Raw genomic sequence first — 27,921 nt, forward strand, 5'->3', positions numbered from 1 at the left:
TTAAATATATTTTATATTTTACCCATATTTACCCTATGTATATTGTGTTTAGGGGTGAACCCCCCACCCCACTTAAAGCATATGGAATTAAGGCTTGAAACTTGAACACACAATGTACAGAAAGACCAGTCCGTTCATTTAATGTAATAATTTATTGATTTGAATTATATTTAGTACCACAATTACATTATTGGTGACAAAACAAATGTATACAACCATGATGGACTGTAATTTACAAACATTGACTCAAAATGTATCTCATATTCAGGAGTGTTGATCTGTAATTTAAATGATCACATGTATCCCAAGGTAAAAACATGCTATATACAACACAGAGGTTTGTCAAGACAATACAATGAAACAGTGCAACACACTGTCCTATATCAGGGCTGGCCAACTCCAGTTCTCAAGGGCCACCAACAGGTCAGGTTTCCAGGCTATCTGTGCTTCAGAACAGATGGCTCAGTCAGAAGGACAGCCACTGATTAAGCCACCTGTGCTGAAGCAGGGATATCCCAAATATGTGGCCCTTGATGACTGGAGTTGGCCAACCCTGTCCTATATCTTTAACCCTTTTATTTTTCACAGGAATAATTTCCTTTTCATGGTGCGGTGTATGAAGATACAAATTGCCATAAACTGATGTCGGACTAGCCATTTATGAATGTGCCCCACTTCTGACAGTGGCTCTGTGATTCAGCAGTATTAGAGATGCACAGTGTCAATTCATTTACCAAGTTCTGCATCTTGGGTCATGGTTTTTCTCCCTTCTGTGTCAGAAAAATGTGTTTGGTCTTGTATGAAGTATAAGAATCCTGGTTGACATGTTCCTTGCATGTAATACGACACGCAGAGAACGAGTAGTTGGCTGAATGCCAAGATGCACATTTCATAAACCTGATATACCGATTAGTCTTCGTGTTATAGCATAGAAGATAAGGACTTGCACACATCTGACACCATATAAAGCACCTGGAATTGTCATTACCAATTAACTGTTGCATGGGACTTGATGGAAAAGGGGTTAACCCCCACTAAGAGATGTAGTAGCTTCATGGTTCCCATTGGCAGCTGCCTCGGACAAATCTGTCTCGATGAAATATTGGATTGTAAGCGCTATGTAGCAGACATGCCTTTTATAACGAGTGCATCTGCAACTGTAGAAATACTGTTACTAGCGTGGCCCCATCAAATCTTCCTGAAGATGCAAGTTATAGGACAGGACTTCCCCAGTCCTCAAGAGGTAAGGTGTTCTTTAATTTATAATTAACCTCTAACAATCACTAATATAATTTGCTTTAAGCAGCATTTCTTTCAAAATCTTATGTTTTTTTTTTTCTTTTTTTTTTAAATAAATCAGGTGTGTAGTATTAGATAATAATGCAATGTATTTATTTATTCTGTTGACTCTTGATGCCATTTTAATGAGTTTTGATGTATTAAGCTTCCTGGGTTGCTACAGCAACCATTTAGAAAGGCACAGCACTTCCTCTTTTGAAATAGGCGGCCATATTGCGTGCCCTGGGAAGCAGGATCTTCACCGATCAGTCACGGGAGAACAAAGCGATCGGCAGCTTGGATAATTGCCTTAAAGGTAAGGAACTGCTGCATTTATTCAAACAAAATAACGGGCAAGAGGAATTACCCCTCGTAAGTGCTTTCCAGGACTGAACGTAGAAATCCACGATAGGGAAGGTTTATGGAATCATCTTTGAAATAACTGAAATGATGTCACAGGCGTTAATTCCTTCAGTTCAGATGGCACTGAAATATATTGCAGACGTCTCAAGTACTGGAGTCACATTCCTCAGTTCACCCTAATTATAAATATGCCACCCTCATCTTAATCACACTAATTATCTTACCAGTTGCACCCACAGACACCTCTATAGCGTCACCCTTTTAAAAAGTATACATTAATTACCCTCCACACATCAATTTGTCTGAACAGGCTGCAAAAGTTTTCACCCTATTAAAAGTCAGGCTCTCCCTGCTACATCAGAGGCCTTCTGTGATCCATGTGTTAATAGCCAGAAATAGCCTGTAACTCCGTCACCATTCTGAGCTCCATACATGCGCTTAACAGCACCTTATTTACTTAACTGATGAAAGAGCGCCCCATCCTCATTCAAGCTGTGATGAGAGCACGTATCTTCATACAATCAATTATTATCATTTAGAGACATTGAGGTATGAAGACAAAGTGAAGGTGTCCTGCGTTCATACCCAACATATGAAACATTTGTACACATCAATATTAATTTAGCACATTTTTAAATCATTTCCTAAACCAACATTTAAGTTTCTATTGAGAGTTTCTCCGCATGTCGCACACTAATCCCACATTCGATCATATTAAATGCACCAGGCGAGCATGTCCTGTTTTTTGCCTACATTCTGTTCCAATATATTTTCCCACAAAGAAACCTGTGCTGAGCTTTATTTTTACTAAATGCTCAAAATCAGGGCTGGCTCAGTCCTTCAATCCTTTATACTCTGAATCAGCTCGTTATAATAGATTAAGGTATTATAAGGTAGCATGATATTGCTTTTCAGAATATATTTGGTGAGAGCTAACCTATATGTAATTGTAGAAAGAACTTCCATAATGTGATGTAGTGAGCGATCTCCTCGCACATCCCATGCAAAGGTAAAAATAACACAAGAGTGTTACTCTGTGTTTAATCCTGTTTGTGTTAGACCAGGGGTGGACAACTCCAGTTTTCAAGGGCTACCAACAGGTCAGGTTTTCAGGATAACCCTGCTTCAGCACAGGGGGTGGTCTTAGACTAAGCCAGCAGTGTGCAAAGTGGGGGGGGCGTGGCTGTTACAGAGGCCTCACCCTTCCCCAGAAGCATTTAAAATAAATGCCAGGTAACACGTGAGGCCTCTGTAACTTTTACTTACCTTCCCGCGACGCGTCTCCATGGCAACCCGGCGTCAAATGACGCAGCGGGGTAACGTGACATCACATGACCCCGTGACGTCATTTGACGCCGGGGCCGTGCAGGGAGGGGGGGCGCTAGCCGGAGGGGAGTGAGACGGGGGGGGGGGGGGGAAGGCGCGCGCATGTCAGAAACTTTGCGCACCTCTGGACTAAACCACTGACTGAGCCACCTGTGCTAGAGCAGGGATATCCTTAAAACCTGACCTGTTGGTGGCCCGTGAGGACTGGAGTTGGCCGCCGCTGCGTTAGACCAGTCACATTTTCTTGACTGCGTTCCGCTTCCAGGATGGAAAGTGAACCGAGGACAGGGGGATCTTTAGATATTGATATTTTGTGTCAGACATGTATTATTTTTGTTTTTGTTTTACAATTTTCCATGCCTTACAGATAAATTGTCGTCTGTGTCCTTGTTTATAAATTCTTTGTGAAGTCCCCATTCAAACAGATAAAAGAATGAGCTGATATGCATGAACTCGGCAAACCCGAAGAAAAGGAGAAAACATTAATTTGTCACAGAATGAAAAAATGGTTACTTCCAGGGTGATTAAATTGCACGATGGAAGCTAATGACACTGCGGAGTTGGGTTTTGGAACACCAAGTGGGACTGCCCCTTTTAGATTGTGTGATGGAAATAAACCCCCCAAAACCCATAACATTTGTACCGATTTTTGTAAGTGGATCTGATGTGAATTGAAAACAATTGTTTGAGCCTTAGTGTTCCATCCTGCATTTTGTGCTATTTAGAGGCTAAATACAGATGAGATGCTGGGAATGAGCGAGAATGATGGTTTCATTGGAATTTCATGTCGCTAAGCCCAGCGCATCTTTACAATATATAGAAAGTGTGAAGAGAAGTTTGTTTTGACACATTGCTCTATTTCCTGCTTGCATTTGAGTCTAATGTACAGTAAGAGATTTTCCTTTTCTTTGACACAAATTGTTAACCAGAGAAGTTTACGCCACCTCACACCTGGCAGACGTTGTCGACGCCAATACAAGAAAAGAAGTGATGCACAAAAACGCAGAGTTTGCTGCATCTCCTAATCTGTGCATCATCCAAGTGTCCCCCCTAACTCTCCCCACAGACACTCCCTACAACTCAAGTTTGCAAACATTGGAGCAAAAAACCATGATACTTTGACACAGAGAGATGCACGATGAATAGGACTCACTTTGTGACAATTTTGCTCCACATTTGCCTTGCTACATTTCCCCCCTCCCCCCATTGCGTTGCGGCCGGGATTGTTCTAAATGACCACTTTGGCACCGACCAAGGAAAGTCCTGTTGTACATCACATGGACACCGACAATACTCTGAAACATGCTCAGTCCGTTATAACGCGTGTAGTGAAAAATGGAAAATCGGTGATCGGCAGGAACGTTGCCAGCTGATAATTATTTGGAGTTGCTGACAAGATTACGCCCAATATTCATATTGATTTATCCTCTGAATCAGCAGGTTCTGCTGACCTTATTCTCCCGTCAGTCGCTTCGTTTGACGGCCTGGTTTTCGTTTCCCTCTGAAGTAAACCTTGTGCATTTGTAAACAAACAGTTGTGGACAACGCCTGCTTCTTATGGTTTATGCTTGAAGTGCGCTTCCACTGAAACCAAAGAGAAATGCATTGAAGGTGCAGTCTGTCCAATTTACTTGGCAGAAAAAACATGAAGTTTTGCACAGCGACATTATGATGTTAACCCAACACAGATTTCGTGGTCTATTTCTTTGGGACAATGCAGCTTAATGGTTTGTGTTGTTTTTTTTTTATGATTGAATTATGTTTTGCCATCCTAAACCAGGAGTGGCCAACTCTGTCCTCAAAGGCCACTACCAGGTCAGGTTTTCAGGATATCCCTGCTTCAGCACAGGTGGCTGTCGTTGACTGAGCCACTGATTGAGCCACCTGTGCTGAAGCAGGGATATTCTTAAAACCTGAGCTGTTGTGGGGGCTTGAGGACGGGAGTTAAGCTCCCCTGCGTTAGTACATATTACGTAAGTAGCAGCAGCATTGTACAAAGACTTACTTTGCACTAATACATTGAGCAGAATTGTGTGCGCATTATGTTCTGATTTGTGAATCTGCAAGACGCCTCGAATGGGCCGGACCTTATGGGTTCTTCTGGAATAGCACCACTTAGTAAATATGGGCCTCAAGGGCAACTGTGTCATAGAGACACCACAGCTGCTAACACCAAGATAGTGACATCGAAACAAACTATTGTGAGAAACTCTTCGCCATTAACACGTTGATTGCCTGGTGTCCGTTGGCAGATGTATGTGCGTGTAAGGAAGAAGTGAAGCAATTTTATTAACCAGGTCCCAATATATCCGCAAGACAACCAATATTTAAGCACAACTGGAAACGGTTAAATTACTCCATTGACCCTTTGAGTGACGTTGGTGCCAGAGGAGCTCTTGCGGTCATACGATCGCTCTGTCACTAATGACAGAATCGGAGGAGTCATCCCTCTACCGTCCGCCATCATTGTAGATCGCGTCATGAGCTCCATAGAAGCACAGGATGCAATCTCCCCTAAGAGAACGAGTATTTTGGGGGGGGGAGGGGGAACGACTTAGCTACTATGTCATGGAGCACCTAGGGTGCCAGCACCCATGATGCAGTAGCTACGTCCTGGGGCACTCGAAGAGTTGCATGGTCCATAAAATAATCTATATTCCAAGACCAACAACTGACTACATCATTTCTTCCAACTAACCCCAGGTTATCAGTGATAATGATCCAGTCCTGGTTTTGAATGACCATTTGCTGGTCTGTTACCTACTTGAGAACGACTAGATTAGGGCTGAAGAAAAGAGTGGCCTGGATCGCTATTACACTGCTGACCCGAGGTTAGTTAAAGGTATGCTTACCACAAGAACGAAGAATAGCTGGCGTGATGCATGCTCACCTGCATATTCCTGTGGCAGCATCGGCTTACTGAGAACTCTTTGGAAGGCTGAAATCCAGTCCGCGCGATCAGTGTCCGTCTCGCATGCAAAGAGAAACTTTCTGACGGGGGTGACTATGGTGATCCCATACTGCCAGTGATTGCCCTGGGTCGAGCTTGGAAGGCCTTCTAGTACTTTATAGCTATTCTCTGTGCTTCCGATAAAAACTTCACCTCTGGCAAAGGCATCCTGCAGAGCGGAGCAGAACCCAAAGTCAGCGAGATAATGCGGGACATCATCTGGGCTTGTAACAATTACATACCAATGTATTATTATCATCCTTTATTTGTCAAGTGCCAACATATACCACAGTGTGGTACAATGAGGGTACAGTTATGTATATTGCATAAAAAGTTACATACAGGTGAGGACAAACATGCACAAAGAGATACAAAGAAGCAATGAGTGCCCTGATCTTGGGAGCTTACACTCTAGAAGGACAATGTTGAAATAAGAAGGTAAGGATAAGGTGTGGCGATGTACTGCTCCACTCGCACAGCTAACAGAACCGCGCAGGTCCAGTTAATCCCTGACATGCCGTTTAGTTTTAGTAGCTGGATTATAAAGCCTACAAGATAAGATGAAGAGACCGGTCCAAGGTCTCCACGTGTTATATACACACATGGGTACTGACACAAGTCTCTCCCACTTCAGAGGTCAATGCTCAAACCTGCTGCGAGCGGAAGGAGTTTTAACAACAAAGCCCCCCTTTCATGTGACTCACTTCTTGTTACTTTCCCCGGTTTCCCAAAAGTAACACTGCAGGACGTAGCAAAGTGAAAGTGTGCTAAACAATCCCTGGCATATAAAAGCAGCAGTACTGGGCATTGTATCAAGGGAGACTGGTAAATGCAGCAAATTCACCATTTCTGCAGGTTCAGAATTATATTTATGTTATATATTTCCCTAACATAAAGACATGAATATTTAACCTCAATCCCCCTTCACATGAAAGTGGGTCAGTAAAGCAGTGGTCTCCATGTCTGACATGAAGGCTTTCATGCTTTCTATGCATTGTATCTGTATTCTGAAAATATTCACATCCATGCAAATTATATACAGTAGTAGGGACAAAGCACAAGATAAACACCCACTTACCAAAGGATCTTTGAAGTACATTAATCTTCTGTCATCCAGAGTGAACCATCGCTTTTTAAATCCTTCTGTGTGCTAAAAACGTAATAAACTCACTTTAAAATGTTTTGAGAAACGCACTGCAGTGAATTCAAATGTTCCCACTGTTACATGATGCGCTATTAGAGCCGATGCATATTAGTAACAAGACTGAGTGACCAAGAGAAATGTGGGATATAAAATAATAACCAGTAATTCTTTTATTGTCACACTAATTCGATTATAGAAACTAAAACAGACATTTCTTGGGTGAGACTCAACCTTTTAATTATTAACACATTCAATATTTGTTTTATAACCGTGGAGGGGTCGCTCTCTCATAATGCCACGCACACGCCTAAAGTGGGGTATGGCGCTCAATCCTTCTCCACACGTACAACCAGGTCTTCTGAGCCTGTACATACTGTAAGCACCTTACCTTTGGACCCGTCTTTTCCATGAACCCTTCCTTGAGGAAGTGCCTTGTTAGCTTTGGCACCAGCTGTTGAAGTGAAAGAACAAGAACAGAAGGAATATATTAAACGTGGGTGGGGGGGTGGGGGGGTGTTTGAAGGGCTCAGGCTTCATTCGGGTTCATTCAAGCTTCTTATAATGCAATGGGATTGTAATTATACCTAGATCAGCAATTTCCCTTTTCCCTGCCCCCCCAACACACTTTTATTTTACATGCATAGGAAGTCGGGGGTCTCTGGGGCTGAACCGTGGTAATTTAACCTCTGGGGACCCCCTGCTACCCTAGATACTTACCGGTGAACGTGCCGCTGGCATTTCTTGGCAGTTTAAAACCCCCACATGGGCCGGTAGGAAGCCTGTGATGGTTTCCTATCAGCCCGCGTGACGCAGGAGTTTAAAACTCCATTTTGTTTCCCCTTGAGGGAACTGTATCGGTGGCACATACATTAACCACTTTCAGCGGAGTTCATTACAGGCACTTCTGGCAGCAAAGGGGTTACGGATACATGCTTTCTTCTGTACAGTGAAACAAGCTATTTTAAGATATATATATATATATATATCAATTTATTTTTGGCAGGATGGATTTTGAAGCTCAAGCTCTCGACAGCAAAAAATAAGCTTCCTCTACCATAAATCTATAAATATCACAAATAATTATTATTGGCGGTTTCACTTTAGCTCCTACACTTATGGTTGTTTTTAACATTTTGATTTAAAAAAAAATTAACCCATGAATCCGGTAAATGTCTTCGTAGCTTTCAAATGCTATTTGGAATTTCTGTATTAAAAAAATAATAATAATAATATATATATATTTTTTATGAATACAATAGGAATATATTTCGAATAAAGTTTGCTCTGCCTGGAATCACAAGGAGTAGAAGGTTGGTAAAGCATTTGTAATGCTTCATCCACTCGCTGCCAATCTGACCTCACAGAACAATGTGCCACTCAATGCACAAAGGAAAGCGCAGCCACACTCACATCAATGTCCCCCGCCACGGGATACGCCACTTGTAAGTAGTGAAACCTCGCGGCCCGTATAGCATTAAACCAGTCCACGATTTCCTGCATGTAACAAAGAAAACAATTACATTTTAGCAGCGTCTTTTCCCGTAACGCTGGGGCGGCCAACGCCAGTCCTCAGCACAGGGGGGCTCAGTCAATGGCTGCACCACCTGTGCTGACGCAGGAATATCCTTAAAACCTGACCTGTTGGTGGCCCTTGAGGACTGAGTTGGGCGCTCCTGCTATATAGAGGTGGGCTCCTCGATTATTTCTAGCGGATTCTTTAGGATTTAACTAGTGGTGAAAGCCTATTCGTACTATGGGGAACAGAGTATTGGTACTTTGGGGTACAGAGTATTGGTACTTTGGGGTACAGAGTATTGGTACTATGTGGTACAGAGTATTGGTACTATGTGGTACAGAGTATTGGTACTATGGGGAACAGAGTATTGGTACTTTGGGGAACAGAGTATTGGTACTATGGGGAACAGAGTATTGGTACTTTGGGGTACAGAGTATTGGTACTTTGGGGTACAGAGTATTGGTACTATGGGGAACAGAGTATTGGTACTTTGGGGTACAGAGTATTGGTACTTTGGGGTACAGAGTATTGGTACTATGTGGTACAGAGTATTGGTACTATGGGGAACAGAGTATTGGTACTTTGGGGAACAGAGTATTCGTACTATGGGGAACAGAGTATTTGTACTATGGGGAACAGAGTATTGGTACTTTGGGGAACAGAGTATTGGTACTTTGGGGTACAGAGTATTGGTACTTTGGGGTACAGAGTATTGGTACTATGTGGTACAGAGTATTGGTACTATGGGGAACAGAGTATTGGTACTTTGGGGAACAGAGTATTGGTACTATGGGGAACAGAGTATTGGTACTTTGGGGTACAGAGTATTGGTACTTTGGGGTACAGAGTATTGGTGCTATGTGGTACAGAGTATTACTACTTTTTAAATAAGACAATCCCCCCGCGCAAGTCGCTAGACCAAGGAGTGATCTAGAACGTCGGTATAACTCCCCGCCCCCCCCCCAGCAGCACTTCTTGTAGTGGGAGGTCCACTTATCCCATGCGGCGTCTTACCGAAAATGAAGAACCAAAAAGAGAAAGGTGTACCAGCATCAGCAAGAAATGTTGCGTTAAAAAAACACGCAACAGCTATTGAAACGCACGGCCAGTGACCGAGGAAGACGTATCCATAGTCCAATGGTAGGAAGCTGCGGGGACGTGCGTGCGTGCAGCTGTCTCTGGAAGCTCTGTCAGTCCGGTAGCATCACTATACGTGGTGATGTGCAGTAATTGTGCACTCACTCTCACTCTGTGTGGCCTCAACACGGATCCCAATTGTATGTATGTCTTTATTTATATAGCGCCATTAATGTACATAGCGCTTCACAGCAGTAATACACGTGCCAATCATATAAATAACAATACAAATAACACATAATGGGAATAAGTGCTTCAGACATAGAAGTAACATTTAGGAAAAGGAGTTCCTGCCCCGAAGAGCTTACAGTCTAATTGGTAGGTAGGAAGATCGTACAGAGACAGTAGGAGGACGTTCTGGTAAGTGCGTCTGCAGGGGGCCAAGCTTTATGTATGAGGTCTAAAGTATCAGCCACGGAGCTACTCATATGCTTCCTCAGGCTACGGCCGCAGTGCCTGCGCTGCACGCACGCATGCGAGGCTGGCGGTGCGTGCAGCCGAGTTCCCCGGTCTGGGGAAAAGACAGGGGGGCGTGACAGGGGCGCGGCCATGATGTCACCCGGCAGGGTCTCCCTCATTGGCTGAACCACCGGGGGTCGTGGCCTAGCGCTCCGTCGCTACGTCTGATCTCAATTTTCCAGTCTCCTGGAAACATGCACCGCCTGACGGGCCCAGCCCCATTGAGGGGTGGCTCCTGTCCCCGCAGCGCCCACCATAGCGGGCGCTGCAGTAGCCAGTGGGGACCAAGCCTTTAGGAGGTGTGTTTGAAGATGGGTCTTAAAGGTGGATAGAGAGGGGGCTAGTCGGGTACTGAGGGGAAGGGCATTCCAGAGGTGCGGGGCAGTCTGTGAGAAAGGTTTAAGGTGGGAGAGGGCTTTAGATACAAAGGGGGTAGAGAGAAGACATCCTTGAGCAGAACGCAAGAATCAGGATGGTGCATAGAGAGAAATTAGGGCTGAGATGTAAGGAGGAGCAGAAGAGTGTAAAGCTTTAAAAGTGAGGAGAAGAATGGAGTGTGAGATGCGGGATTTGATCGAAGCCAGGAGAGGGATTTCAGCAGGGGAGACGCTGAGACAGATCTAGGAAAGAGTAGAGTGATTCTGGCAGCAGCGTTTAGGATAGATTGTAGGGGAGACAGGTGAGAGGCAGGAAGGCCGGACAGCAGGAGGTTACAGTAATCGAGACGGGAGAGAATGAGGGCCTGAGTCAGAGTTTTAGCAGTCGAGCAACAGAGGAAAGGGCGTATCTTTGTAATATTGCGGGGGGGGGGGGGGGGCACTAAAGGTTTTAGCTACCTTCTGAATGTGAGAGGAGAATGTGAGAGAGGAGTTGAGTGTGACCCCTAGGCAGCGTGCTTGGGCTACTGGGTGAATGATGGTACTTCCAACAGTAATGTGGAAGGAGGATAGTAGGGACAGGTTTGGGAGGAAGTATGAGGAGCTCTATTTTTGCCATGTTAAGTTTGAGTCGGCGGAGGGCCATCCAGGATGATATCGCAGAGAGACATTGAGAAACTTTGTTCTGTACAGCAGGTGTAAGGTCAGGGGTTGAAAAGTAAATGTGTGTGTCGTCAGCATAGAGGTGATATTTAAACCCAAAAGATGTGATAAGGTCACCTAGAGTGTGTGTAAGGCTACGGCCCCAGTACTCCCTGCTGCATGTGCGCCTGGCAGCGCGTGCTGAAACTACAGCCGCGATCGGTGGTCTGAAGGGGAGCTCTAGGAGAGCGCCAGGGTGGGGCCATGATGGGGGGAGCGGTCACGACAGGGCATATCTGCCCTGCCAGCTGCTCGCCAACCACGTGGCGGCACGGAAAGACAAAATTATTCCCTACTAGTGTACGCGTCACAGCGCTTTTCACACACAGCCACTGGGGCCTGCCCAATAGAGGGCTGTGTTGTGGTGTGTGGCGCGTGTGCCGCTGTGACCACCGGGGACTCGGGCTAAAGAGAAAAGAGGAGAGGTCCCAGGACAGACCCCTGGGGTACCCCCACAGAGAGATCGATAGAGGAGGAGGTGTTAGCAAAAGAGACACAAAGTACGATGGGAGAGGAGATCCAGGATAGAGCTTTGTTACGAATACGAAGAGTATGGAGAATGTGAAGAAGAGGGTGGTCCACGGTATGAAATGCTGCAGAGGTCGAGTAATATGAGCAGAGTGTAATGACCTCTGTCTTTGGCAGCATGGAGGTCATTCGTTATTTTAGTGAGGGCTGTTTCAGTGGAGTGAGCAGTGCGGAAGCCAGATTGAAGGGGGTCTAGAAGAGAATAGGTGTGAGAAAATGGAGCAAGCGAGAGAATACAAGACTTTCAAGGAGTCTAGAGGCAAAAGGCAGGAGGGAGACAGGACGATAGTTAGAAAGACAAGTAGGGTTAAGCTTGCTGTTTGAGTAATGGTATAACTGTTGCATATTTGACGCTTCGTCAGGAGTTCACGCTGAGACACCGCATACAGCTATTTTTTATTATTTATTTAAAAATATATTTACCAGGAAAAATACATTGTCATCTCTCATTTTCAAGTATGTCCTACAGTAGGTACAAAATAGTATGTCTTGGGAACGCACAGCTATTTAACCGTGCCCAGTGATGCCACAGGAATGGCTGGGTTTCCCAGGACGGTTGCACACATGGTCGCTGCAGCTTTCCACCATTGTACTGTGGACGTGTCTTGCTCGGTGGAACTCCCGTTACTTACCTTGCTGTAAGTTTGAATAGTGGCTGTGGTGTGTTTCATAATAACATTACTGTTTAATAACCAGGCCCTGGGTAAAAGTACTATTTTATGTACATCCTTATTGTTTCTGGTAAAGAATGGATTTCATTTTTACATTGTTTTTCTTATTTATTATTATGTATAAATAGTCTGTGGATATTTCGAACACAAGGAAGTAAGCGTTACTGTAATGTGTAAAATCTCTCGAAATCAGCCACTGCACCACTTCCTATTTAAGGCCCTTTGTGGTTGGTTCTACAATAATAACAAGCTCGAAAGCGGCTGGAAACTCCCTTCAACCTGAATAAGGGGTTTCCACGGTCGGGCACGTCAGAGCTTATTAAATAAACTACTTAGTAGAACCAATGATGCAGTCCGTGACTTCTTGTTGCAAAATGCCTTTCATATAAAAAAAAAACGCTACTATTGGAGTCCACTAGGTGGAGCTAAACGGTCTCACTGCGCAGGGCAGACGGCATCATATACCTGTTATTTAGTGAGTCGCTATAGCAATGAGCCAACTTCCAGCAGGGGCGGCTACACCCCTCACAGGTGACAGCCTTCTTTGATTTGTGATGTCGACAACAGGAGGGCAGATCTGAAAGGTTGCAGTGAGTTGAGATTCATTACTAATCCTTCCGACTTCTGCTTTTCCTGGAACCAGCACAAACCTGCCCTCTTTACTCTGTATTAAGGCAGCAGAGAGCGAAAGGAATGGTTTTGTGCTGTTCCAGGAGACGCAAAATTCAGATGGGTTCATAATGAATCTCAACATACTTCAGCCTCTCTGATTCTTCACAAACTGTCCCTGCAGAGAAGTTTGTCTCTGCTCTTATTTTCTGTGCAGGGGAGTAACAGTGTTAATGGATGAACCCAGTTTGGCTACAAGGTTCCTATTCACTATGTGGATAAGTAGGCTATATTCTCTGTGTATCTCAGGCACCTACCTTCCCATCTTCATGGTAGACAAAAATATTCCTAGTGCTGTTATCCTTCAGAAAAGTGATTTGCAGGCCATTCGGGTTCCCGGTTTTGGATGGCTGGAAAGTGGCATTTAAATGCTCAATCTTCATCATTGCTTTCGGTTCTCTGGCCTGAAAAATACATTCAGATAGGCGGCTGAATGCCGAGAGAGACACTAGCGTTCCAATTAAAGCATCATTTTAATACAACTATTGTAAAAACATTATGGCCCAGATACATAAAATGGTGCTAAGCTGCAGCACGACTCTACCCCCAACGCTTAGCACCGTTTGGTGGATCTGGGCCCATCTATGCGGTTTCTTGACATCATACTTTGATGATGCATATAATACGCTATGGCAGCTGAAAATACTTTAATACAATACTTTAATAATATTTAGTATTAATAGAGAACCATGTTTATGGGAAATTGTCACATAAAGAGAATTATTTATCTCATCCCTTTCCTGGTATCTACTTATTCATTGTGATAACGATAACAGAAAAAGCAGGATACTAATAATAATATTTGCTGGGATACGGTCTGGCAATACTGCGGGTAACAATACTGGCGCGGGTGGGGCGTTTCCTAGCAAACACCCCAGTAAAAGAAGGGGAAGCGCTAAGAGTTATGGGGGTTATTTGCTAAAGTATTTCGGCTACAAAATTGGGGCAAAACAAACCCAGGAAATTGAAAGAGTCGCACAAAATGTATCAATCTCCAGTGACTAATGGGATCACCTTCTGAGATACTTTATGCTTCTGGTTGGGCGGCCAGGGCCTATTTTCCCATAAACGTAACTATACCACTCAACTCCCAGTCAGGGTGTTACCCGTATAACTTCATACACACCTGCTTACATATACTAGCTGCCCTACCCCATACAAAACAGAGATCTTACTCATAAATTGTTGTAATCTAAGCTTGTATAGTTACACAACAATTGTATCACATGAAAGCACCCTTTCCGATGACTACATCAAACATTTGTGTCATGCGCCAGCTTCCCCCAAAGACCGCCCGCTGCCTCCACGTCAGCGCCTCTGACTTTATACCGAGAACTTTGTCACTCCGTGAGCATTTTAATTCTCTCTCCCGGTCTTCCTAGCACGCCGCCAGCCGCTCGTCTATTGCACGCTCCGGCTCGCTCATGGAAAGGCCGCAGACATCAAAAAAGCCAGTGCGGAAAATAACGGGGGGCTTTTTATGATCCATCACCCAGACACAAAAACCCCCAATCAAATGGGACGCCCGGTACGGTCACCAGCCCAAAACATGAACTAGAGCTCTTGCCACAGATGTATAAAATGATGTGTTGCTGAGAAATGCTTTTGCCCCCGTCATGGTCTGCCAGAGAGAGATTTCTCCCATGTCTCCTTTATCACGTGTCGAAATCAATGGAATTATTTACTTGAATTAATCTGGTGCTGTTGTTTTGCATTGGGTCGGCACGTGGCCGTTTGAACACGCAGCTCCCTCAGGCTCTCAAACTGGAGGGAACTCTGAATGTATTACTTCCTGGTAACACATTGTATAAATAAATAAAACAGCGATTTTGGCAATTAAAGGGACAGTAACAGTGGCGCACACTTCTCGAAGTGTCCATATAAGTAGCCCCTTTGGGAAACTGTTATTTCAAGCAGTAGGAGAAGTTGCTTAATGCAGATATTCTAATGGTCACCCTGTGTCTCCTTTCTAGGTGCCTCAGATAACCCGCCGAATCTTTACATCCCATCTCATTTACTTCCGCTTTTTTTCCACCTCTTAAAACGTGTGACAATTAGCGACGGCCGAAACAGTAAAAATCCATTTCCCTGAAGTTCCCGCGCTTTCTATTCCAAATCCGTCCCGCGGTGTCAAATCTGCTGACGGATTGTTCCAGTTTTAATCCATGCGGATTAATCCAAAACCGCCCTTGGATACAATCAGGACTGATTTAAAAAAATCCAATCCATGAATTCCGCAATCCGTTTTTGGATTGTTAAAAATTCGACCACAGATTATTAATCCGGGGAAGACGAATCCTCCTTTTTGAGACTAATCTGTGGAAATCCGCAAAACAAAATGTGCCCGTCTCTAATGCCAATGTGTATTATATTCTACATTCTGACCTAAACTGGCAATCGTTTGGGGCTCCTGTTATAAATCTGTACAACTCCTGATTGTGTGCCTAACATAATGGCCGCCTTTCAGTTTAAATCAATCCTTCAATCGGTGTATCTCAGCAGTTACAATGTATCCTGATATTACTAAGGTAACATTAGTTATTGTTACAGTTTGCAGCTCAAACTGCTGGTAACATTGGCAACAAATTATCACAAACAGGAAAGTGTTGCAAAAATCTTGCACTGCTGGGGAAGTGGCTAAAACCTGCGATAGAAATCAAAGGATACTTTAAAACTCATTAAAATGGCATTAATGCAGCAGTCCACGCTGACAGGTTTTTATTTTATTTTATTTTCCCTTTAATATGTGCATCAATACAATCCACACAATGACAAGTAATTAGCTAAGTTTCCGATCGATCCGTTTTCCTGTGATCGATCGGCGAAGATTTGGCTCGGGGGTTCACTAAATGGCTGTCAGTGCAACAGAAGAGGAACAAAGATGCAAAGTTCTGTGGGGAAGATCATGTGACCAGGCAGTCACAAGATACAGTTGGTGCACTGCTAGAGAGGGGCAGCGCTGAAAAAGGGGTGTGCCAGAGCCCGTTTCAGAAGAGGAAGGGGATGTGACTCTGTAAATGGTTGCTATAGAAACAAAAACTGCTCGTTACATTATAATATTAAAAATATCAGGTGTTTTTTTTTTAATGCTACAAGTATTTTCTTATAGTACAGAACTGATACATTTGAAAAAAAAAAAAAAAAAAACCCTACACATGTACGACATTGCTTAGTCTGCAGCTTTAAGAGTTGAATTTAAAAAAATGAAGACGAAAAAACCAACTGTCGCTATTATCTAATACTACAGAACGGATTTATTAAAAAAACAAACCAAAAAAACAAACCAAAAAAACCCCCATAAGATTTCACATTTTGCTTCTTTAAAATAATCCTGGGTTTTCATCTGCTTTTCAGGGGTCCTGACTTTGTTTAACAAGGTTACTATCAAACATTTGTTCATTATCTAAGAGGCAAAATTCTGCAGTCCGAAAGGCCGCACCCAGTGAAACACCCTTTGTGCTGTCCCAGGCTCCTCTGGGAGACTAAACTTTAGGTCTGGGGGTTAGTAACACATGGATTTATTATCTTAATACACATATGTTGGTTACATACTCACATCATTTTTGTTGAAATATTTTAGTGCCCCCTCCCGTTCCGAAAGCACAAATTTCCTGCTTAAAAATTGCGAGTTGTCCCGTCCCCTCTTCCAGAGAAGTCCTTCTCTGTAACCTGCGGGAGAGGAACAGGAACATATCGTCAGAGAAAAGACTACAATCTGTTAATCGTTCTTCCCACAAAGGGTTGATTTGCAAAGATAGACATCTCCTTAAAGGGAAATCCCTCCTAGGGCTAAAGGGAACTCATTCCGGTGACATGATTAAGGGGTCTCACATGGGTAATTGATACCTTCTTACCCAAATCTGACACCTATAAGAATTTTTCATTTATTTGTTAAAGTGAGACTTGGGAGGGCTGTGATCTTCTCTGGCTGCTCCCTTTTGTGTGATGTCACTGTGTGATGATGTCACTGTGTGATGATGTCACTGTGATCAGCAAGTGCGATAAAACTTATGTATTTTCTAAAAGCGCAGGACTAAAATGAAGAGTAATCAAGAGATTGCTGATTTAAGTCATTATTTCCATCTAATTAGATGTCACCGTGCAATTGCCAATTTGTTTTAATCATTTCAGATATGTGTAAGTGTGAATATTAAGGGTGCGGTTCATTCAGTCAGGATTTTAACACACACACAAAAAAACATTTAGATAAAAAAAATTAAGCGTGTAGCGTGCGCTCAGGGGGAAAGATACGGTATCTACATTATAGGAATTGCTGCTCTGAGGTGGCATGAACAAGTTAGAAAGTGGGCGAGGAGGGAGGGTTGCTTAACGCCTCAAGTTGATGTTGAAGCCTTAATCGCTCTGCTGCCAGAGAAACAATGTATTTCCCAGCAATGCAGCTCGCTCTGGCATATAAGGGGTTATTAAGCAAGTAACACTCAAAGTTGGAGAAGCCGGGTCTGACAGAAACTCATTCAACAAAGGCGGCGTCCTGGCATTAATCCAACAGCAAAACTACTCCAGGCAACCTGCAGCCACGGGCGGATTCTCAGTGCCACAGATGTGTTGTTGAAGGTAGATGGATGGAAGAACCAACACGAGCAGTCTCTCATTGCCCGATTTTGCCTTGGATACAAAAAAATAAACATTCCCACTTGATTGAATATGAGCCAATATCACGAGAAGCCAGAGCTGAAAGTGATTTCTGGATTGTGCAGATCTTCCTAGGACCGAAAATAAAGAGTTACAGAGAAACCCCCCGACATGTCTCCACGTATCCTTCATGTTGTCTTGTAAGCATGTTTACAAGATGACTCTGGCTCGTTCTGCAGAAGAAAGGGCTGGAAAAAGTAATAGCAAAAAAGATCTTCACTCACCGTCCGCGGCGGCTCGCTGCTTTTGTGTAAAATAATATACAAAGCGGAAGTTCGTTCCAATTTTTCACACCAGTGAGGTGCATTCGGTTGACATGTAACAAGTTTCCCATTTGGTTGTTATTCCTCATTTTACTGCACTTTTTACATTACTATCTTTAATTTGCAGCCCTGCCCCGTTCTCTTTCCTAGCGTCACGTAGAAGAAGCGGCTCAGTGAGTAAAGACACGGTAAATAATGACGGAGTTTGAAGCAGGGGAACCCGGTGTCGTCTCCTTGTGACCTTGGGTAAGTCACCTTATCTCCCTGTGCCTCAGTCAGGGACTGTGTCTGTAACATTCCTATGTGCTGTGTACCTTGCGCTGTACTGTCACTGTGACTGTGACGCGCTTTGAGGCTGAGTTTGGGAGAAAAGCGCTATATAAAGTTGTTATCACGGGAGACGCTCAACTTCATGATAATACCTTATTTCTACAATGCTGTTTTCTGCAGGCGTTACAAACCTGGAGTATTTGGCTCCCTGGGCGGTGTCAGCTCTGGAGAACCCATCGGTTCTGGGGGGGGGGGATTAAGTGTTTGTTTGATCCGTACATTTTTATTGCCCTTAAACTTTGCACTGATCATCTCATCCGCCCAGGGTCACATGGACATTTCACCCACATCAAAGGCAGCGATATTACTGCTGACCTGGTCTTTCCATCCTTCCTTTGCTGTGATCCCCACATGCGCAGTCCCTAACCCTATTACAGACTCCGCTAACTCGGAAACACTCCGAGCGTTGTAATGCTTCCCATGCAGCGTAACCGCTCACCGCAAAGAGTGAAGAGAACCTCGCTCATAGAAACGAATGCTAATTAAAGCGAGTGCATTACTTATGCTGCAGTACAAATTGTTCCACCCATAAAGCGTTTCAAACCCCAGAAGTGACAGCAGGATTTCGGTAAGTGCCTGTGAGCCTGTGCCCTTGGCACTTATAGGGTGACCGCCTCCATGCTGCCGCCCTTCTCCATCTGAATCGCGTCAAATAACGTCGCGGACGTCACCATGGTAACGCAATGTCATTAGACGCCGCGGCAACGAGACGGCGTGTGACGTCATGTTGGCGACGTCCGCTGCGATTCGAAAGGAGGAAGGTGGCAGCGAGGAGGCGGTCACCGCGTGTAAGTGCCTTCCGATAAGACCCGAGAGTACGGCAAATGTATATGGCGGCGGACATTTTTGCCGCCCCAGGCCCGGTCCTAATGGGAATTGTGCCACTGCCTGTGAGGTAGCAATGTAATGGGATACAGAGTGATGGCAGTAATGTATTAGATGCAGGTTAGGGAGGATTAAGAGAATGAAGGAGGAACGGTCATTAGGAGACGTAGCGTCAATAAGAAACAGTCTTCAACTGAGCCTCTGATTGAGCCACCTGTGCTGAAGCAGGGATATCCTGAAAACCTGACCTTTTGGGGGGTTTGAGGACTGGTCTTGAGCCCCTCTGGGTTTAGAATGAGAAAAACTGAATGCATTCCTCTGAGGAAAGGAAGACGATCTTACTGTAATATTAATAACTTTATTGCGTACAGTCCCGATGGGACGCAAAGCGCGTCACAATTACAGTGTAGCGCGCGGTACGCAGCACATAGGATTTATACACACCGCCCCTGCCCAGATGAGCTTACAATCTATGTGTTGGTGAAGGAATTAAAGTGCTGCTGCTTTCCATGCACTGTCACCCTCTCACCTTATTGATATGGGAACCAGAAGCTGTGCCAGCTCCACACTAAGATCCGAGGCGGAGCAGGACTCCTCCTTAAATGTTCCCATGTCAATGAACCGGCACAAAGTGTAATTACTGCAACATTTTGCCTAAAGCAAGTAGAATTATACAGGAGAGGCCTTTCTCACAGTGCACCGAGTGCTACAACGCAGGGAGTGGGCACAGGACTGCGTGCCAGCTTAGTACAGCGACAGATTATAATGCAACATATCCCCCTGGTTATTATGCCAGCCCATTACCCAAGAGTGTTTGCAAAACGTTTTATAAATCAAACGTGACCTGGGGACAGGTGGAAGTAAAGGAGAAGATCAGCCTTCATTCAACCCTAGTAGAATAATGGATGTCGGAGGGCATCATTATAAGCAGATTGTTTTCTTATGTCTTCTCTTTTTATCCCTTCACTGAAGTCCTTTTTATTTCAAATGCTTCATTTAACTACGACGCTGATAATTAAAGCGACATTAACAGTTTTCCTCTGTAGCAGCTCTGTGTAATAGCCAACAAGCTGCTATTGTTAACAAGCTCATTCTTTTCATTACCTATGCCTTCATTTTATGGATCTGTAAATCTACAATGGCCACTCTTTATATTATTTGCATGTACTGTAGTTAAACGTTCCTCAGAAGTGTCACAAAAGCATGCGCAACCCCACTTCTAAAGGGTTACTAGCAGGTTAGTGTGTGCTGGGCCCCACCCTTTTACCATAGGGATTCTGACATCACAGGAGAGTATTTAGGATAAGGGGAAGGTTCGAGAAAGTAGGTTCCTGGAAGACAAGAGGAGAGGGGCCTCAGGGAGAAGGTAGAGGAATGTATTCATAAAGTAATAGAACATACCAGTCCCCCCCCCTTTATTTGTTATGTTATATAGGGACAGAGCCCTTTAACATAGGATCACCGAAGATGGCTAATAGAGTCCAACATATCCCAAAAGGTGGGAAAGCGGAACACCACAGAGGGTCTCGGGAAAGAGGGCTCCCGAGTGTCAGTGGATCGGCTCTACATGCAGATCCGCACTAGTATTTGTCCCAGTCTGTATGGTATTGGCAGACCCATACAGGCTAAAGGTATCATTGTCCATTACAGAAGACAAGCCAGGATTCCCGTAATGGGCCCAGCTTAAACGGGGTAGTACAGATGGGTATTCTGAGGCAACAAGGGGGAGCCGGGTCCCATAACAGTAGAGCAACTAAGTAGACAAACCTCCCTCTGAGTGTTGAGTGGGCACTTACGGAAGTACAAGATTCGTGAATATAGACTGTAATGTAGTACAACGTTGTCGGATGTGGATGAGGTGTCCCCGTGCCTGGCGACACGAATAAAGGTGTATGTTGTACTGTACTACAAAAGTTCCTGGCGCCCATTATTTTCCATCTTCCCATCGCCCACCCGCCTGAATTCAGCCACTGTGTCAAGGTAACCCATACTGGGAAGCTAAACCCATTACACAATGTGATCTCCCTAGAAGCCGGGCAGGGAGGGTTACACATGTATAATAAAATCATGCGAAGAATGACAGGAAAACAATTAGTAAATACCAGTATCCAAAGTATTTTGCTCCACATCTGCTACTAATGTTATCATTTGTTCATATGTAACCGCCGGAGATGCTGCCCTCTCCCCAAGATCGTATCTTGCATTAAACGGCCAATGGATGGAAGGGAAGTAAACATAATTATGCCCCTTTATAAAGTATTAGTAAGACCACACCTTGAATATGGAGTACAATTTTGGGCACCGCTCCTTAGAAAAGACATTATGATACTAGAAAAAGTGCAGAGAAGAGCCACCAAATTAATAAAGGGGATGGACAATCTATCTTATGAGGAAAGGCTAGCAAAATGTGATTTATTTACATTAGAAAAGAGGCGTCTAAGAGGGGATATGATAACTATATACAAATATATTCGAGGATAATACAAAGAGCTTTCAAAATAAACCTCCCTTAAGGTTGGAGGAAAGAAGATTTCACCAGCAACAAAGGAAAGGGTTCTTTACAGTAAGGGCAGTTACATTGTGGAATTCATTACCCATTGAGACTGTGATGGCAGATACAATAGATATGTTAAAAAAAAGGTTGGACATCTTTTTAGAAAGGAAAGGTATACAGGGATATACCAAATAAGTAAACATGGGAAGGATGTTGACCCAGGGAGTAATCTGATTGCCATTATCTGGAGTCAGGAAGGAATGTATTTCCCCCTTATGAGATGTGATTGGATGATATGTCACTGGGGTTTTTTGTTTGCCTTCCTCTGGATCAATATACTGTAAGTACGGATATAGGATAAAGTATCTGTTGTCTAAATTTAGCATAGGTTGAACTTGATGAACTTATGTCTTTTTTCAACCTCATTTACTATGTAACACGATAACTATGATAAAGAGGTACATCTATCATACATCTTTGGACCTTTGTCCTGAAACCATTTGGCCCTTGTAAGACCTGGGACGGCAAACATGGTGAGTATTTTGCCGCTGTCACCTTTCCATGTGCAAGGGACATACAGGAAAGGGATGTCATATACAAAATCGTTTTACAAACTGCTGGTCGGGTCAGGCTGGCCACAGCAGACTCTGGTTTAACACTGTTGATCGGATGTAGCAGCCAAGGCAATGCAGCCACACCAACAGTGTAAGGGTTAAAAAAAACACCTGAATTGTGGTTTTATAGAACAATGCATAAGGAAGGGAAATAGATGAGTGTCTTACGTTGCTTCAACACGTTCATTGCCACGCCTCATTGGCTTCTATGGCACTGAAGAGGTTAAGTGAAATGTGCCACCTTGGCTGATGGCATCTGCTTGATTAACACACGGTTAAAGGAATGGCTCAGCCTCCCCACTTTGTGCAAGTGATTTGCCGTATCAACGGCAGAAGGATCAACATGAATAATTCATAATGGATGACCTCACCAATCAATACCCCAGGCAGAAGATCAATCACAGGATCAATGCCTTTGCTTGATAAAAACCGCCCCCCATATTCCCTGTGCTACACAGATCCAGCGCTGCGATTCTCCGTTAGACACCATCTCTCTGCAATACCGGGTTTAATACCTTCCTGTGTTTGTGCTTCTGCCCGATGTGCCACACTGTGCGAGGTTCGAAAACGTGTAACTTTTCATTGTCTGTAGGTCCAAGATCACACTCCCTCCCCCTTCTCACTTCTCTGTTACTTTAATACATGAGGTTAACACTATCACACGTTCACACCGGAGGCAGGAAATGCCACGATACAAATGAACCCTTTGGTGCAGAATTGTCGTTGCATTGCGATCTGTGACCTATGAAAAGGTGCACCCTTTTTGATAGCTGGGACCAAGGTGGTATACTGAATGGTAATGGAAGAGTACCCGGGCGCTCCCTCTAGGCGAAATGTATAAAAAATAATAAATAAATGGTGATGGAATATTTTCCAGAACGTAACAACCTTATGTGGTATATAAGGTTCCCATCTGCTTCAAAGTCTCTTCCTGTGAATCAAAAACCCCCGTAGGACCTATCCAGGATCCTTATTGATACAGAAAAGCAAGGGAAAAGGGGGAGCACAGGTTTGAGAGGTGATGGGAGGAACTGAATTCAATGTGATGAAGTCAAATATTCCTGAGCTGATAGGAGCGGGGATAGTGGTGTGTAAAATATTGTAAACACTTACACGGTTGTGCTGAGCTCCTACTTCCTGCTCCCGACGGTGGCCGAACACGTTCAAAATGCTATAGGGGCTTGAGCTACGCGTTTCGCCCTTTCTTGGGCTTCCTCAGGGCGAAACGCGTAGCTCAAGACTCTATAGCATTTTGAACGTGTTCGGCCACCGTCGGGAGCAGGAAGTAGGAGCTCAGCACAACGCCCGGACGCGGGCAGAGTTAGCTGCGCGCCTGACGCCCTGCTTAAATTCCCTAAAGACTGGCCTTTTTTCTTTACTTTCGGCACTCATGTCGTGTAGACTGTGTGCTTTTTAGACTATTTTTTGTATGTTTTATTTTTATTAAAGATTCAGTTGGCTTACGCTATTTTAGAGTTATTTTTAGCCGCAACAGCACGCAGAGCAATTCTACTTGGAAGCAGTGTTGGACTCTCAAGGAGGAGTTCAAAGATACCAAACTCCAGTGTGAGCTCACGCATGGCCGTGTGAGCATCTTGGTCTTATTTTTATTATATTCCCTCCCCTTTCCCCCACAAATAGTTTTCACTATCAAGATTATCAAAGTTCTATGTATGAACTTTCTCATGTGAGGAGGACAAAGACACCTCCCCCAGGAGCACACTCACACTTGCCCGTGTGAGTGTTTGCAGTATTTTCTGCATTTATTACATATAATCATCTGAATAGGTCTTGTTATATTTTACTGGTACTTGTCCCTCAATCTTTTTTATCTAGATCCATTTGCTCCGAGGGGGATACCACAATTGAAACTCGTTGTGAGACTGAAGAGGCGACTATTTGGTCGAAAGAAGAAGAACCCCCACAAAAGAAAGACACGGGAGAAAGAAGAAAGAAAAAGAAGAAAAAAGTAGGAGAGAAGAGAGACCTTGATGTGACAACATTTACACAAGGCCGTGTAAGTGTTTACAATATTTTACACACCACTATCCCCGCTCCTATCAGCTCAGGTATACTGAATGGTACCTTCTCTAAAACCGGACATATTTCTTGCATTGGATAGTCATGTTGCTGCCAGAGGGATTAGCAGTGAAGGGGTTAACTCGTTATGCATCGAGTGGAAAGATGGGCATGAGTATCTTCATGTTGCAGTGAAGGGGTTAATGTATTGACTTTTTGCTGCCATTCTAAATTTCTCTGTAGGAGATCCCAAGTAACCAATGATACTATATTGCTAATTGGCACTCAGAAATTAAAGTGAAGACGCGGAATAGGTTGGAGGCTTTCAAAGTCCAAATGAACCTGCCCTTTCTGAGAAGGGTCAACCTCATCACAGAATTAATACGAACCTCCCGATGAGCACAGGGAGGAGCCAAGCAAGTTGGAAATCCACTGGTCTGTTACCTGTTGTATCTCAGGGAGATCTGAGCTTGTGTGGCCGCCTCTTTTAAAAATTTGGGAATTCAAGTTTTCGGTTGTAACCACAAATAAACGATAAACACACCAGCGACCAATCCTTGTCTTTTTTTTGGCTAAAATTGCTAAAGACCGGAAAATGAAGAATTTAATTTAGTCGCCAATTATTTTCCTTGAGGAAGTGTTCCCATATGGTGCGCTTCCCGTGCCATGTGAATACAGATCCCAATGCCCCCAGTACATAGATCCCCTGCCCCCAGATCCCCCTGCCCACGGCACACAGATCCTCAGCCCTCAGTATCTCCCCGGCACACAGATCCCCCTACCCCAAGAACACAGATCCCCTGCCCCCAGATTTCCCTGCACACAGATCTCCTGTCCCCAGCACACAGACCCCTCCCTCCCCCCCCTGCCCTGCCCCCAGCACACAGATCTCCCGGCCCCCAGATCGCCTGGACCCAGAACATAGATCTCATGCCCCAAAACACAGATCCCCCTGCCCCCAGAACATAGATCCCCCCACCCCCAGCACACAGATCTCAGTGCCCACAGCACACAGATCCTCAGCCCTGAGTACACAGATCCCTCTGCCCGCAGAACACAGATCTCCTGCCCCCAGACCCCACAGCACACAGATCCCCCGCCTCCAGTACACAGATCCTCAGCCCCCCAGATTACCCTGCCCCCAGATCCCCTGCCCCCAGCAAACAGATCTCCCAAAACACTATTCCCCTGCCTGCCCCCCAGCACACAGATCCCCCCAAAATTAACAGAAAAAAAGCTAAACACAGTATTACACAAGTGTTTTGCTCTTTTTTTATTGTTATATATTATTTAAAAACTGAAAAACAACAATTTTTTTTTGCATATGGAAAAATATTTAAAAAAAATAATTAAATAAACACTGATAAAAAAATAAATAACAACCCCCAAATACCGGAATCCCTAGTTATAAACCATGGCACATTAATTCAGGATGGAAACTCCCAAACTAGACTCAAAACATTGGGACCGGAACACCTTCAAGGTCCGGTTTTGAAACTGGAACGGTTGGGTATTTAGCCCGAAAAGTCTTTTATGGTGCTCAAGGGATCAAGAAACCAATGAAATTACAACTAATAACACCGCAAACATGACAACTCCGTCTAGTACCCCTGTTTCAGTGACAGCACGTTGTGACCACCTCCAAATGAAGCAATTCAATAGCCTGTCGCACAGATACCCAGTAAGCTCTCTGAAACCCCCCAAAATTACCACAATATATATATATAATCAAGGTATACATATATATACATAAAGCAACTGTAAATATTACTGTATATTCATTTGCATGTCTTAGACAGGTCTGCAACCCTGTCTTTCACCATTATCGCCCAGCACACAGCACTTCCACTGCAGCAAGGGATTCTGGGAAATGACATGCAAATGAGCACACAGTGCCACCTTTTATCTCAAGCTCATATTACATGAACAACCCTTAGCCATATACATACATCAAGGCATGACCAAATTAGCTCCCAGGGTTTAAGCTCGCCCCTCCCCACTTTCCTAGTAAGCGGGTTTTCTTTTCATGCAGCTGGTTAGTTAGTGTTAGGACCTGCGATATTATGGTCATGCCTTGAAAGTGGCTCGCAGGCGTATACGCTTTGGCCAAAGGGTTAACTACATGACCCTTTTTCAAGAGATACATAGGTATTTCACTGTGTATTTTTGTCCCATTGGATGTTGCTCTGGACTTCTTTGTTTCTTATTTTAATTCAATAGCCTGGACTCACTGCCCCTCCCACAACCACAAAGGTTCTTACCCAAACTCCCAACACCAGACACTACCTCCCACTGCACTTCTCAATCCTGCCTCTCCGAGTCTCCCCTGCAAGCTGTCTGGGGAAGAGATTTCTTTCCCTGTTGTCTGATTTGATGTTTGATGCTTTTATTCTATTTTTCGCCCCAATGCATTGTAATGTCTATTTTGGAAAGAACTGCGCACATCCTTGGCATTATATAAATCAAAATATACACCCATGTATATCCTTTCTCCCCATGCTAGGACTGTAAGCTCTTCAGGGTAGAAGCACTTTTCTAGCACGGTTTCATTCCTAGGTTGGCTACTCTAGATACTTTATACCAATGAGACAAGATTAAAAGATACTCAATAAAATGGATGTGAAACAACGGCTGATCTTGGGCTGTCCCTGTTGTTTTTATTTACAGAGAAATCCAATCTGATTCATAAATCACTTTGTCTGGACGCCAGCGTGGATAATTACCATGCTTTGTGCTTGCTGGGAAAAACACGAACCCCTTTGTATGCTGGGAGCTGGGAGATATCATATACATTGCAGCTCACACCGTGAAACAAAGCTTCCTACAAATATTCAATGGGATATTCAAAGCAGTATGTGAAATAATTCTGTATAGAAGTAATGAAAACCATTTATACTCTTCAGCCTAGAAGCTGGTATAACTACGACACAGAGCAGATGATTACAAAGCTGTGCAGCAATACCTTTTTTTCCCCTAACCTATTGACATAAAAACATAGAATTTGTAGACAGATCAGAACCACTTGGGCCTCTGTATAACCAGTAGCGGTTTTCCCATTAGGCCCGGGCCTAGGGCGGCAAAGATGGCCGCCCCCATATACATTTGCCGCGCTCTCGGGTCAATGGGGCCTGATGTGAAGGCACGCTGCTGTGGCGGCCGACTCCTCGAAGCCGCCCTCCTTCTCCTTCCGAATTCCAGCGTCTAATAACGCCGCGGACGTCACCAACGTGACATCACATGGTGTCTTGTTGCCATGGTAATGTCACATTACCATGGCGAACCCTTGTTTGTGACGTCCGCGGCCTCATTTGACGCTGCGGTTCAGGAGGAGGAGGGGGGGCGGCAACAAGAGGGCGGCCGCAACAGCTACGTGCCAAGGGGCGATTTAAGAGATTTCTATACCAAGACAAATTTCCCTAGCCAATTCCAGTCTGGGTTTCGTCCCAAACACTCCACCGTAACTACCCTGCTAAAAGTTTGCAATGAAATCCAGTGTGGAATGGAACGGGGACAACTCACTGGTGCAGTATTCCTAGATTTTGCAAAGGCTTTTGACACACTTGATCATGCTATCCTGCTTAACAAACTCCAGAGCTCTGGAAT

At 44.2% G+C, this 27,921-nt stretch overlaps 1 protein-coding gene across 2 annotated transcripts in view; it reads right to left on the reverse strand.

The window, feature by feature from the left end:
* Positions 1-133: 133 nt before the first annotated feature.
* The window catches only part of ADAP1 (ArfGAP with dual PH domains 1), a 118,329-nt gene continuing 90,541 nt past the window's right edge, over positions 134-27,921 (reverse strand). For both annotated transcript variants that reach the window (XM_075565500.1, XM_075565501.1), the window contains exons 5-11: positions 16,677-16,789; positions 13,378-13,524; positions 8,472-8,555; positions 7,450-7,512; positions 6,996-7,067; positions 5,858-6,086; positions 134-4,551 (exon numbers count right to left, since the gene is read on the reverse strand). In XM_075565500.1, coding sequence (XP_075421615.1) covers positions 4,523-4,551; positions 5,858-6,086; positions 6,996-7,067; positions 7,450-7,512; positions 8,472-8,555; positions 13,378-13,524; positions 16,677-16,789 — 737 coding nt within the window. In that variant the 3' untranslated portion in view covers positions 134-4,522. The remainder of the gene's footprint in view (positions 4,552-5,857; positions 6,087-6,995; positions 7,068-7,449; positions 7,513-8,471; positions 8,556-13,377; positions 13,525-16,676; positions 16,790-27,921) is intronic.

This window comes from Ascaphus truei, chromosome 11 (assembly GCF_040206685.1).
Source record: "Ascaphus truei isolate aAscTru1 chromosome 11, aAscTru1.hap1, whole genome shotgun sequence".
Classification (NCBI taxonomy): domain Eukaryota; kingdom Metazoa; phylum Chordata; class Amphibia; order Anura; family Ascaphidae; genus Ascaphus; species Ascaphus truei.